Source organism: Choloepus didactylus, chromosome 1 (assembly GCF_015220235.1).
Source record: "Choloepus didactylus isolate mChoDid1 chromosome 1, mChoDid1.pri, whole genome shotgun sequence".
Taxonomy (NCBI): Eukaryota; Metazoa; Chordata; class Mammalia; order Pilosa; family Megalonychidae; genus Choloepus; species Choloepus didactylus.
This window is the reverse complement of record NC_051307.1, coordinates 206,885,361-206,898,808: the sequence shown is the minus strand read 5'-3', so window position 1 is coordinate 206,898,808 and position 13,448 is coordinate 206,885,361. Positions and strand designations below refer to the sequence as shown.

Sequence of the window (13,448 nt, the reverse complement as noted above, 5' to 3'; positions counted from 1 at the left end):
TTTAGATTTTAGACACCATTGAATTGAAATTTTATAGATATTAATTCCAATGAATGTTAAGTCACCAAAAATACACACCCACAAAATCTTTCTAAACATTTCTGAAAAGCAATAGCATAAAATTATGATATTTTAACATCAAATATGAACATTCATTTACCTTCCTTTCTCTTGCCCACTATTAGGGTGTTTTCAAGTTTTTCCTACCTGGACTCATTTGAAATGCTTTTGCTGCCTGTTTCCCTAAGTGAGCTCCATCAGACATACCAGTTACCCACCAGCTTCCACACCACCACAGCAAGCAGGTACAAATACTGGAAAAACCCTCACGGACCTACACTGTAACAGTGAAGACTAGAGATGCAAGCCTCGAGTCTGGACAGGGCCAGGCCATTCATCTTCAGGATGTGAGCTCCAGGCTTTCAGTCTCCAGCCAGAGGATCCTATACTGGCATAGCTTGTTCTCCATTGCAGGCAGGTTTCACTCAGCCAAGGCTGGCCCTGCACACCGTCATCTTGTTAAGCGCAAGATCTGGTTAACCCTTTACCACGTTTTCAGCCCATACCCAATTGGAAGGGATAATTTTAGACTAGCTCCATTAGAAGGAAGAACTGGAGATTAAATATGTATAGAATAAACCTTTTCATCTACAAGCTGTCCTCTGCCGCCTACACACACACACACTTCATACACAGACACACCCCTTATTTTGTAATTGTTTTCCTCCAGAGACAATGTGATGGTGTGGCCTTTTTGTCCATTGTTAACAGGCCTCGTATTATACATGAAGGATTAGAATCATGAGCACAACACTCCATTAGTCACCCACGGTGATTCTGGCCCTCATTGCCAAGTCAGCTGTGATGATGTCTCACAAGTTACCCTCCCAGACTTTCCCCACAGTTGCACTCAGCTGTATAAATCAAGTTGTTACCATCACTTTGAAAGACAAAAGAAACTTTAATAAAATTGCTTAAAGTAATGTATGACCTTTCCCTGCATTTTGTTCCACCCTGATTCTAACACCAAAATCGGAGAAATTTTTGCCAGTTTTCCAATTAAATAGAGTATTACTTAAAATTTGGGCTCAGCAGAAGCTGCAGATCACAACTTGGATTTGTGTAACCTCTGCATACCTGTCATTATGGTCTCACATAAGTTATGTCATCAGATTCTGGGAGGGAGGGGGACCAAGACGACCTGCCGCAACTGGTGAGAAGCTCAGCCAGGCCTCTTGATCCTGAGGCCTGCTCTTCCCGTAAGGCCATCTGGCCCTGCCTCTCTCACGCTCCCAACTCAACCACCACCAAGAGAAAGCTGTCCATCTACCAGGAAAGAGTGCTGAAATCATGCACTTATAAACAGGACTGTGGGGTGCCATTAATCAAAGTCAACTTTAAGAGTGACTAAGCAGAGCTCATTCTTCACTAAACCAAAATGGAAATGAAAAATGATCATGAGTTGTCACTGAACTGATCCTATGCTTGGCATATATTCTTAGTTTCAGTCATGCCACTCTTAAGGAACTGACATTTTTAAAAACACTTTCTAAGGTCATGTACTAATTTAGATCATGGTCTCTCCATATTAGCATAAGTAATAAGACATGGGTGATATGACTCTCAGCCTGAACTAAGTGGGACCACACAGGGGCACAGGCAACTCCATGTCTACATGGGTGGGTTGGGATTGGGGAGGGGCTTGGAAGGGAAAGAAGAGTTCAAGAGCAGTGCTACTAGGCAGGGGGACCTTTAACAAGGGAGATCATAAAAAGGCTTCAGTGCTCTCTTTCCTTAAGGGAGATTTTGGATCATTCCCCTGGAACAGTGGTTCTCAAAAGTGTGGTCCAGAGACGCTGGGTATCCCGAAGACGCCTTCAGAGGTCTATGAGGTCAGTGTAATTTTTATACTACTACTAGGATGTTCTTTGCCTGTTACACTCTCATTCTCTCATGAGAGCACAGGGAGTTTTTGAAAGGCTACTTGACATGTGATGAAGTCATCACTGGTGTCTTTGTGCTTGAATATTCTCATGTTTTAAAAATATCTGTTTTAATTTCTAAAACAGTAGGTATTGATACACAAGGGTCCTCGATACATTTTAAGAGTATAAAAGGGTGCTAAAACGAAAATGCTTGAGAATCGCTGCCTTAGACCAACCCATCCTCAGATAGGCAACCCTATGTTTCCCTCAGGCCCCAGACTCTTTGCTCCACCTAGGAATCCTCTGATTCTGTTCACCTTTCTACGTATTGGGATGAAATGCCCTTCACGTGGCTTCCCTAAGCTAGCCTTTGGCCCTTACTGGGTTGCTTTCACTGCTGCCTTAGAGTGATGTACCCATCCATGACCCCAAACAGCCACCTTTCTTAGGTCCAAGGCACGCCAAAGAGAACACATTCCCCCAGGTACTGCCCACCTTGAAACTGTCAGAAAGTTGTAGCAAGCTCCTTTCTGGGGATAACTGGATCATGATACATTTGGGCTAATGAGGGATCCTAAGGTGGGTATTATTAAGTACATTCTACAATAATTAAGACCTTTTACCACTATATAATATAACTTGCCTTGATTTTCTTTTTGTAAGTCTGTCTGCTCAAAAAATTTTGAAAGTAATTACTACCCCCTGAGACGGAAGAGCTCCCCCATCTTTTTGGAAAGAATATAGAGTGCAGTGCACAATAATCCTGTGGATTAATTTACTTTAATTTTACTGGGGTATGCCATAGTGCCAGCTGTTTAAGAATAGCCTGATGCCCAATCTTGTGTTTCCTTCCCTAAAACGGACATTGGCCCAGATTATGTGTTTTATCCAAGAGTTAAGAGTTTAGCATAGTGGGGTCTGGTGTTTGGCACCATGCTTGCTGTGTGTGTGTCTGTGAAGATTCTGAGAAATTAAACTTGAGTTGTCTGTTGCAACTGTTTCTAAATTTAAAGCTGTGTTCTTCTGTCAAGGTTTCAAGACAAAGAACAAAGGCATCTCTGCAATTTAAATTTTAACCAAGTTCCAGGGAAGTCTTAATTCCCTTGCATGTTAAAGCCGGAGGCAGCCCTCACAATTTCTGGCTGTTTCACCAACTGACCTCGGCTATCAGCCACAGCCAATGCTACTACTCAGCAACATGGCAAGTGGGAAAAGAATTTTCTTTTTACCTAATCTAAACAATTCCCTAAGTCCCATCTAGAAAGTTGCCATATTCCAGTTTTTACTTATTTGGAAGGACTGTGGAGAAAGGCGTGTGGAAATCCTACCCCTGTGAAGTGCACAGGGCTTTTCTGCTGAGGTTTTTGCCTCAGTCTGGAGACTTGGCTCTAGAAGCAGCTGGTTACAATAGCCCCCTGAGACAGGGGCCATACAGACAGTGGCAAGTATATACTGTTCTTCAGAGTTTAATAAATTTGACATGAGGGTTTGTCAGAAACAAATGGAGGAACTGTTACTCTGATCAGCCACAGGGCTGACCAGCTTCCCTCTCAGGGATGATACATCCAGGAACCGACCAATCAGAGCAGAAGTAGGCCTTCAGCCAGACAAGGGTCCCAGAGGCCCCCTGCTATGCCAGGCATTAGCCCTTTAGTTTCTGGATCACAGAAGGCTGTGGGAAAAGGGTCAGGGTATTGGCAGTGGATGAAAAGACTCAAGGTGCTAGGGGCAACAGCTTCCAGAAAGAGATGTGTTTCAACATCTTAACAAGTGGTCCAGCCATACTGGAGTGTGCTGGCCGGCTTTCAACCCCATAACCGGCATCACTATACTGGGTGCTGTGTGAAGTCAAACCTGCTCTCAGGCCCTATGGACTCTGCTGTGAGAATTATAAAAACCACTGTGAGCTCCTAGGCTTACCACATTCTGCAAACGTGGGAGTGGAATCTAGGGCTGGGTCCATTCCCATAGTGAGGCTAGAGGGTCCACGTGAGTCTATCACTTGGAATGGTCAGGTCACTTGGAATGGTGAGCCACTTGGGCCAAAGGCAAACATCCCACAGGCAAAAAAGACCTCACTGGAAAAGACCTCAAGGCTGGGAGGGATAGTGTTGGCCATGCAGAAGATGGGCCTGTAGGAAGTGTACTTCCCATTAGTGAAACTGTTTCCACCCTATGCCTGGTCTCCAGGACTCCCTGCACTCCCAGGATGTTTGGAAGACCTTTCACTTCAGCCAGGAACAAGGCTTCCCCAAATTCTGCTGGATTTCTCCTCTCCTGTCTCTCTTTACTTAATCCACCACTCTCCCTTACATAGACACACAGACACACAGACACACACAGCCTCCAGTCTGCAGAGAACTGGGCAGGAGAAAAAGACTCAAAAGCCATCTTTCTTCTAGACAGTTCAGAGATGTCAGATTCTTCCCCATGACATTTGCCTTAAAGTTACTTCTGAATATTGATTGAAAAACTCAGATTGGTCATTTTGTATATCTTGAGCTCAGAGTCGATGTATAGGCTCCTTGTACTACCCCCTGGAACTGGCTGAGAATTTCAGATCGGATGCCTTGATATTTACAGGCAAGTAACTAAGCTCGTCAATCAACCTGCTGAGCAAAAATCTACAGTTATGTGAAAATGCAACCTGTAGATATCTCTGTTTACATCTTTATCCATTTCCTAGCTGTCTTAAAAAGGGGTAGAATTCTTTTTCTCAATGGACAACTACCATACAGAACAGAAAAGAGATAAAAGAAAAACAAGAATTTCTTAAAGTTCTGGTAGTAAACAGGCATATAATATTATTATTGTTGTAGTCTTAATAAGAAGCATTTATACGTTCCAAGTGCTTTACAATCACTTAGCTATTCCTCACAACAGCCCTGTGAGGTAGGTCGACATTATTACCCCCATTTTGCAGATGGGGAAACTGAGGCACAGAGAGGTTAAGTGTCTTGCCCAAGACCATCCAGCAAATGAATGCTGGAGCTGGGACTAGAACCCAGGTTCCCTGACTCCCAGTGTCCTTGAAACTAGACCACACTGCTTCCAAAGAGGCATCCCCAGACTGGCTTTGAGCACGAATTAAAGACGGACAATGTTAGATGAGGTTTGGGTGTGGTGGCATTTCCTGTGGACACATTAAGATGGAACCTGAGGTGTTGCCTGGATTGGTCTGGCATGCAGGTGCGTGTGTTAGTTTAAATGGGTGTATCTGAACTTCCTGTCCTGTCCGTTTCTCACTGCATCCTGAACTGGATTACTGTAGAGAGCAGGAGCCAGATGGTCAGGAGGTCATGGTGCACTGGCAACTCAGTGCCAAGGGGCCTGCCAGTCTTTGGTAGTTCAGGCAAACTAGGGATGCAGGACTTTGGAACGGAGTCAGCTGCCCACCTTAGGCAGGTCTGCTTAATCCTTTTATTATAATTCTTTTCTTTCTTTTCTTTTTTTTTTTTTTAAACTGGCCAGCATCAGGATGTTGTGTTCATTCCATTTTTCTGTGGGGCAGCTGTCCCCCACTTTTGCTCTCTCTCACTCTTTCCCTTTCTCTTAGTCTCTGCTTGGAAGGCAAAACTGTTAGGCCTTGTACGTTCCCCTTCATGAAAAAGAGCCACCATGAGCTGCATCCGTGGCAGGCGGCCGTGGCTCCGCAGACGGGCCACAGCCCTGCTTCCACCTTCTGAAGGAGTATTTTGCTTGGAAGGGGTCTCCCTGGGACCTTGGGTTTGCTTTTTCCTGCATTTCTCCCGAAATGCTGTTTCAGTAGAAATAAGCCCACTTGAGACTTTTCCCTTTCAAGGCCTTAGCCACAAACGCCTTCCGACTAACGAGCTTGGTGTTGTAGCTCAGGCAGAAAACTCTAAAGCATCCGTTCAAGCATCTGAAACAAATGAATCAGCCAGTGAAATCTCATCTGTTAGCATCTGTTCTCCTCTTAGATTAAAAAAAAAAAAAAAAAAAGCCTTTTTATGGCTTTAGAAGGAATCATGCTTTTAAAAAAGAAAAAAATCTTGCTACATTTTAGACTAAGGTGACTAGATAGTAGGTGTTTGATACTGTCAGTTTAATGTCTGTGGAGTGTCCCATTTTCTTCAGTCTTTATGCACTGAGCCTCCCTAAGAAGGCCACATCAAGTCACATCAAGGAAAGAGCCATTTGCTTCTTGTGTCCACCCACATTTCCACTTGATCGCCTACATCACCATCTGTTGGCGGGGGCAGGGGCTTTAAAATGACACAATCTAACAACCTAATTATGTATAGCTAGAAATAATAGTCTCCCCCTTAAACCCAACTTCCAAACAGGTTAAAAAAAAACTCTCTTTATAAAGTTTTACTCTCATTAAGATCAGCACGCTCCCATCTGAGATGAGTGGGGACAGAGTCTCCTCGGATTCCACCAGAGCACAAGCTTTTGCGTAAAGGACATTCTTGAATGTTGAAAAAGAGAAATGAACAAAATTTTCCCACTTAGGGATCTCTCCTTTTTCTTATCCTTGAGATACTGGACTCATCCATATCTGGATCTTGCCTAGAAATCCTTATCTAGAATGTATAATGGGACATTCAACGTGCATTAATATTTGCTGTGAAGGGGACTGAAAGGTTTCACGGCTGCATAGCTGTGTTCCTTTATTTATTTGCTCCTCCTGGAAATTTGCAGGTCACTTGGATGCAGCAACAATGGATGAAGAGCAAATGTGGAGTCAAACTAAAGTGAATATGGCATGTAGGGGGTGGATGGAAAAAGAAAAAAATGCCTGATGCAGCTTCTCTCTTTCCTTCTTTGTAGAGGGACTCAAGAGAAGTTTGGTTTTAATGATGAAGATGGATGGACAGATGGAAACTACACACTCATCCAGATCATAGAGCTCAGAGGACACCAGATGCTGAGCTCCTACCCACACAAGGAGCCAGGGGCTCCTCTAGTCATGCCCCTTTACAAAGAAGACAACATCGCAGTGGTTGAGAGGAAAGCAGATGGTGCCCACAGAGTTGAAAATCATAGTACTTCTGTGAGCCCCTGCAAACCATCCCACAGAGGGATACAGAGAATTTGTACCAGTTCTGAAACCTGTTCAGACAGACTGCATGCTACGCAGCACAAGCACACACATGCCTATGTCTTCTGTGTTCACACTAGGCTGCCCATTCTCCACCTTCTGTTAGCAGTATGTTAACCGTAGGGCGCCCCCGTCATGGAAGTAGCAGGTCACCCCATTGCTCAACAAGCGAGGCTCACTTTCAGGGGCTTTGTCGAGGATTTGTGCACTTGCCCTAGTTAGTGTTGGTACGTTTCTCCCATTGCCATTCCACCCCATTCCCCTAACTGCTGTATTGTCACATAGCACTCCATCACACAGAGAGGAAGAGCCTTTCTCCACTAATTAAATGCAGAGTAACAAATCACATTTAAAGCCATTGCTACAGCAGAGAAAGCCAAAAATGTAATTAGAATTATCCTTCAAGGAGACAAAAATTTTCTATTTTCAATGTTTGTGTCAAAATCAAATGCATTTTTAGAACCTGTCAAGATTATGAACACACTTAATTTTCTCGACTGTGTACTCAACATAAATTATAGACATAGCTTCAACTCCCAATGGAACCATATTTGAATTTCACCAAGGAAATAAACTTCTTTCTATAAACATTAAAATGAGAAACATTTAAAAGAAAAAAACTCAACATTATTTTAACACAATGTTAAAATAAGTCTTTTAATCCATGACCTATACATGTAGTTTTAGTACCATATGACCCTTCAGTTTAAGCTTCAGTGAGCTGCATACATGAACTGTGCTAATTATTTAGCCGTAAGTTGCTTCTGCATGTTCTAAAACAAAAAACAAAACAAAACAAAACAAAAAACCTAGATCCAGCCACCTCAGCAAACACTTAAGCCATCTAATTGGGAAGTCTTGGGAGTTCAGAAAAGGTATATCCCTGCATCTGGGTGGTTATCATACATGCCTTCCACAGAAAATAGAAGAGTCTCATAATACAGAGCTAACTTTATTGATGCAAATTATGACACAAGCCATTGATGAAAGAATATGTTCCCCCTCCAGAAAATTTGAGTTCCAGCGCCACCAGCTGGGATCCTGGAACAGCCAGCAGTTTCCTCTAAGTAAAGGGCACCGCCTAACTGAAATCTGACCAGCCCTCGTTCTCCAGACCCAAGGCTTCTTTAGGGAAGAGCCTTCAGAAACATAACAATCACTCCTCCTTGCTCCCAACTTGGCCATGCTGCTCTCAAGAATGTATGGACCAGATAAACTTGCAAGTACATTTTTTCAGTTTGCTCTATCTCTCTAGGGCTAGTTAACAATCCCTCCTGGGATCCAGGAGGACTGTCACTTTCGCAAACCGGATTGGCCAGAGGTAAAAGAGTTTACTCACAAATTCCACAAGCTGAGGTGGCAATTAGCTGTTTAACTGAACCTGTGATTCACTGAGCTACCTCTAGGATAGCTGATGAGAGAAAGATAGATCAGAGGTTGTCTTCAGTCAGATTCCAGTGTCCATCCTTCCCCCCACAAATGCCTCTTCCCCCAGCCCCTGCAGTGGTCCAGGCAGAGCAGAGGTTTCATCAGGAATCCACAGGTCATCTACACTCATTCATTTCCCTCGTACTCATATTCTTTCTCTCTCAGCAACCCACAGACAAGCCTTCACTTTGGTAATCATCACCACTTTGAACACAGAACAATGCTGGGTATTTTGCCCCAGAAAAAAAAAAGTGAGTAACTGTTCCACATTGAACTTACAAGGTCAGATTTAAGACACATTATGTTAACAGGGACATAAAGTAATTTTAGGGTAAATAATTAAAAAGGAAAAAAAATATTTATCTTATTCATGATAGATTTAAAGCACTTTGGATAGCAGAGATGACAGGGCTTTCAAGTGATTTGGACAGTTGTTTCTGACAGATTACTGACCTCTGTAGTTGCCTTTTTTGGGTTCTTAGCATCCTTTTCCCCATTCCCTCTTCATCCTGCTTTTTCTATCACCAGCACTCACAGACCATCCTTCCCAGCCTGTCTTTCTACAGGTCCCTACTGTGATTCCCTTTCTCCCACATTCACCTACATCCCATCCCAGAGCTTTGGGCTTACTATTCTCATTCTACATCCCTTGAATGCACAAACCCTGGTTGATACCAGAGATCCCTCAAAGCTACATCTACACTCTAGGAGCTCAGGGCAGGGCCAGGGATGGAGCAGCAGTGAGGGACCAGAGGCTGGCCTGGGTGTAAAAGCAGCAGTAAGCCTCATAGCCATCAGGTGACCACCTACAGAGAGAGAGACACACCACACACGCTCACATACACACATACACACACGGAACACATTAGGAGGTGATGGATGTTGAAGGAAATGGACCGAAAACCAACAAGCAGTGGGGTAAGAAACAAACAGAAACAAAACAAAGCACTTGCGTTCAGATGGAGAGCTGTTCACTGGGCGGCTACAACCCCTAAGCTGGGGGCCATGGGGAATGCCCCGACCTTGGCACAGTAGCCACACTTCAGTGTGGGTGCCCGTTTGGAGGACACCACCTTTGGAGAAGACTGGAGGAGACAGGGTACAAAGGGCAGTGTCCTTCCCTTCAGGGGTGTGCCTGCCATGGTCGTCCTGGGGGGCTGGAGTGGGGGGCTGCTCCAAGGCCAGTAGCAGATTTGGGGCATGACAGAGAAAACAAGCACTTACCTTGTGGCCCCGGAATGCTAGTCCACACTTTGGGCAGTGTGCAGTATCTCAGTTTAAACAAAATCCTTGCAGTACTGCTCAACCATGAATAGTCAGCTCTCTAGTATTTCAAATAAGCTCGCAAAATTGTTAGTGTAAAGAGAGAGAATAAGAACAACAATTCACCTGTAGGGCAATTGTGGTGTTCTTCGCAGGGTATTTTCCCACCAGTCCTTGTTCTTTCCGTTTCTTGAATTTCCTAAAGTAGTCCTGTATCAGGAAAGTGGCATAGAACTTCCCCACGGTTACCTCATCATCTAAACGGAGAGACCAGACAGAGCTCTCCCAAATCAGCACATTTGGACCAAGAGCCTAAACACTCACTTCTGGGTGGGGGCAGGGGTGGGGCGGGACAGGGGCTGTGCAGAATGCACTAAACACTCAGCTTACCATGTGGGAGACTAAATCTAGCAAAAAGCAAGGTTTTGCAAAGCAGTTAAGGTTCAAAATTAGAGTCAGTTAAATGCATTGATACTCAAAACTGCAGAAAATAATACAGTTGTAATGAGTTTAATAGAGCAGCATATTAGTAAATCTATGAAATGCTGTCTTGGTTATTTACTTAGAATAAAAATTACAAAACAAAAAGAGACTCCCTGGGCCATATTTTCTCTCCTACGTGTAGAGATTTGCATGTGTAATTATTATGAACATCAAGTACAGTTAGCACCTAAATCCCAGTGCCTCAAGATAAAGACAACAAACTTCCGTAAAGTTCATACAAGCTCAGAAGGTTCAGAAAGGTGACTGACAAATCCAAATTTTCATAAGCCCCCTATTCTCTGCCAATCACCTTTGTAAACCATTTCCTAGTTTGTAATTCAGAACTGCTTGTTTTCTGCCCTGCAGTGACAGTTCTGACTAACCTCAAAGTTGAGTTGAGCTAATTTCTGCTTTGTTCAGAAACAACTCGCAACATGAATCTTTGGGGAATGGGAACTTTGCTGGCAATCCTACAGGTGATGCATGAGGCAGAATAGAGGCTCTGGCTGTCTCATGGTAAACCACCTTGGAAGTGGAAATGTGCCCCCAAGGTATCCATAAACCCTGTTCTCCCAAGGGTGGTTGCTGCCGTGTCTGCAGTGTCCTTCAGTCTCCTGGGTGTAAAGCTTAAGGCCACCTTAGCAGCAAAAACCCCATGTCCCTAACTTGCAGAGGCGGAAGGAGGAATATCCTCAGGACAGTGAAACTTCAGACAGGCTGCCCTTGCAAGAGCTACATGCTGATCTCAGACAGGAGCCCAATCTCTGATCTTGTGGTCTCATCTGTGAGAGGGGCACAGCACAAGAATCAGCCTCTCAGAGTAGCTGTGAGAACTCTGAGGGAAGAGGCATGTAACGCACTCAGAAAGGCTCATCCTATGTGTCAGGTGCTCGATGACTGTGAGCTGTCAGTAACTACCATTTTACAACCTGCCAACAGTGGCACCCTGGAAATAGATCCTAGAGCACAACAGTTGAGGGGAATACTACGACCCACTCAGGGCTGCTTCTCCAAACTTTCTTGTCGAAGCTATTTAGTGTGATGGTGTGAAAAGGGTGGCTTGGGTGTTCTTGCCTCAGAGAAGTGTGTTGTGTTCCTTTCAAACCCAAAGTCCTGAAGTAGAATAGGAGCCAACAAAGTGAACTTAAGGCTTTGTGAGACATGCAAAACCATCATCCCCAGTTGGTCCCAGGGTTGTCTAAACACAATGTAATGATGCACTGTCCACAGGGGAAGAAGGTGACATTCTTGACAAGTCTTGACATTTCACCCCTTGCTTCGCTCTCAAGCCTCTCTCCATTTTGCCCAGGATGCAGTTCTAGCTACTGCCTACTACTAGGCACCTACAGGTGCCAGGCCCCATGTCAGAGGAATTCTGTGTGCATCTCATGGCCTCTTCACAGCAACACTGAGATGGTGGGCCTTCTCACCTGCTTTTACAGATGGAGAGAAGTGGAAATGACTTGCCCAGGTTGGTAGAGCTGGGATCTGAGCCCATGCAATGCTGCTCCTGAGCCTGGCTCTTCTCCTCCTCCACAGCACCTCTCTGAGGGATGGCCAAGCTCTGGCCACAATGGCCACTTGCTTCTTTGGAGTTTTCTCTCGCGAGTACAAGTCTACCTCTCTATCAGGCTGCACACAGGAAGTGGGCTAACTGCTCACTAGCCAGCGGATCCTGAGGAACTCAGGGGATTCTCCTCCTGGTGTGCTACTGCCTTTTCTAGTCTAGTCTTCCTAGTCTTCCTCACGGGCTCCCAGAAAGGGCACTGGTTCTATCTACAGAAGACCTACCTCACTGGACCCTGGGATGCTTCTAGCAAATGTAGGCCTAAGAACTGCTACCTCCCTTCAGCCTGGATTGTACTTGTCTGGAGATGTGCAGAAGGGTCTCAGCTCTCCCTGGCCCAGAACCTAGGGTGGCAGCATACTCGGTGCAGAGGTAACCATATTTCTGCCTGTGGGGTGACTCCAGAGCAGGGACAGGCCCACTTGGGGCCTTCAGGGCAGGATTCAAGAACCATTTGGTCTTCTCTATTGAGATACTGAGCTAATTGGGAGACTGGGCCCTAGGAAGAGTTATTAAGAACAAGAGAAGTCAAATCTATAGCAGGATAGAAAAGGAAGGAAGAGAAGGAAGGGGATGAGATGCTGTGAGGACTTTTGGCCTCAGGACTGGAGAGAGAGAGAGAGAAGGTGCACACTCTGTGTGCGCCTCAGGGCCAAGATGCAAAAGATCCAGGTCAAGGAACTAAGGCCCAAAGACAAGGAGAATCTCTGGGGGAGGAAAGAGGGTTTCTAACAGAAAACGGGGAGGATTCCTGAAATGGCAGAAGACTGAAGAATGGAGGTGAGACCATGAGCTGAGATTCAGGGTTGGGAAATGAGCAGCTCAGTACTGATGACAGAGAGCGCATGAAGGCTATTCCCACAGCCACAGGCCCCTGGACCACTGAGAGCAGAGAAGGAAAGCTCTCAACTCATATTCCACAGTTCATTCTTGGGTATTATCTTATTATCAAGTTCATGATGACCCAGGTAGCGCCTAAGATCACATCCATGCCAGCAAAGCCTCCTAAGACAAGCATCTTATTCTGCTCTGTCACCAGGGTTATAAGGGGCTCCCTGGGCACATCACAGCTGCCAGTCCCAGGTGTTAGGGAGAGACTGGCCCTGCCCAGTCTGCTGCTCTCTGACCAGGCTACAGTGTGCAGAACACTGAACCCTTCAGACTTGGGGGACTGCCCTATGCCCTAAGTGTGCCACAATGTGGGAAAAGTTCAGAACTACTGGTCTACTGCAAGATAAAAGAGACAAAATGACAAATGCCAGATACTAAAATCCTACCCTGCAACTGTTCCAGGGTCTGTTCAGCGATGCCTGAAAGTCACTGCCTTTTGAATTTCTTTGGTGATAACAGTGCTTATTTGAGAGTCAACCTGGATAGGCACTATACTAGGCACATAAATAAAAAACTGACATTGAACCTCTGGAGCAATCAATGTCCGCTAAAGCCCTGTTTCTTCTTGGGTGCCACAGCGCCTGTTGCTGCCATTTTGTAATAGAGTGACGCTTATCTTAAACCCAATTCGTTTTAACAAATACGGAGAAAAATTCAGGTCCAGTTATTGGACCAAGAAAGCGGAAGAATATTTAGCCTTTATTAGATGTCTAATGGAACTGAAAGTTGGCCTAGCTTTTCAAAGGAAGGGAGCTCAGATGATGAGGCAAATTCTGGACTTTTTTTCTGATAAAGGTAAGAGAAATGAAACATGACAGTAATGCAA

General features: G+C 44.8%; 1 protein-coding gene across 3 annotated transcripts in view; it reads right to left on the bottom strand.

Annotated features, from left to right (window-relative positions):
• Window positions 1-13,448, bottom strand: part of CACNA1D (calcium voltage-gated channel subunit alpha1 D) — a 459,890-nt gene that overhangs the window by 15,678 nt on the left and 430,764 nt on the right. For all 3 annotated transcript variants that reach the window (XM_037798311.1, XM_037798303.1, XM_037798296.1), the window contains one exon: window positions 9,808-9,938. In XM_037798311.1, coding sequence (XP_037654239.1) covers window positions 9,808-9,938 — 131 coding nt within the window. The remainder of the gene's footprint in view (window positions 1-9,807; window positions 9,939-13,448) is intronic.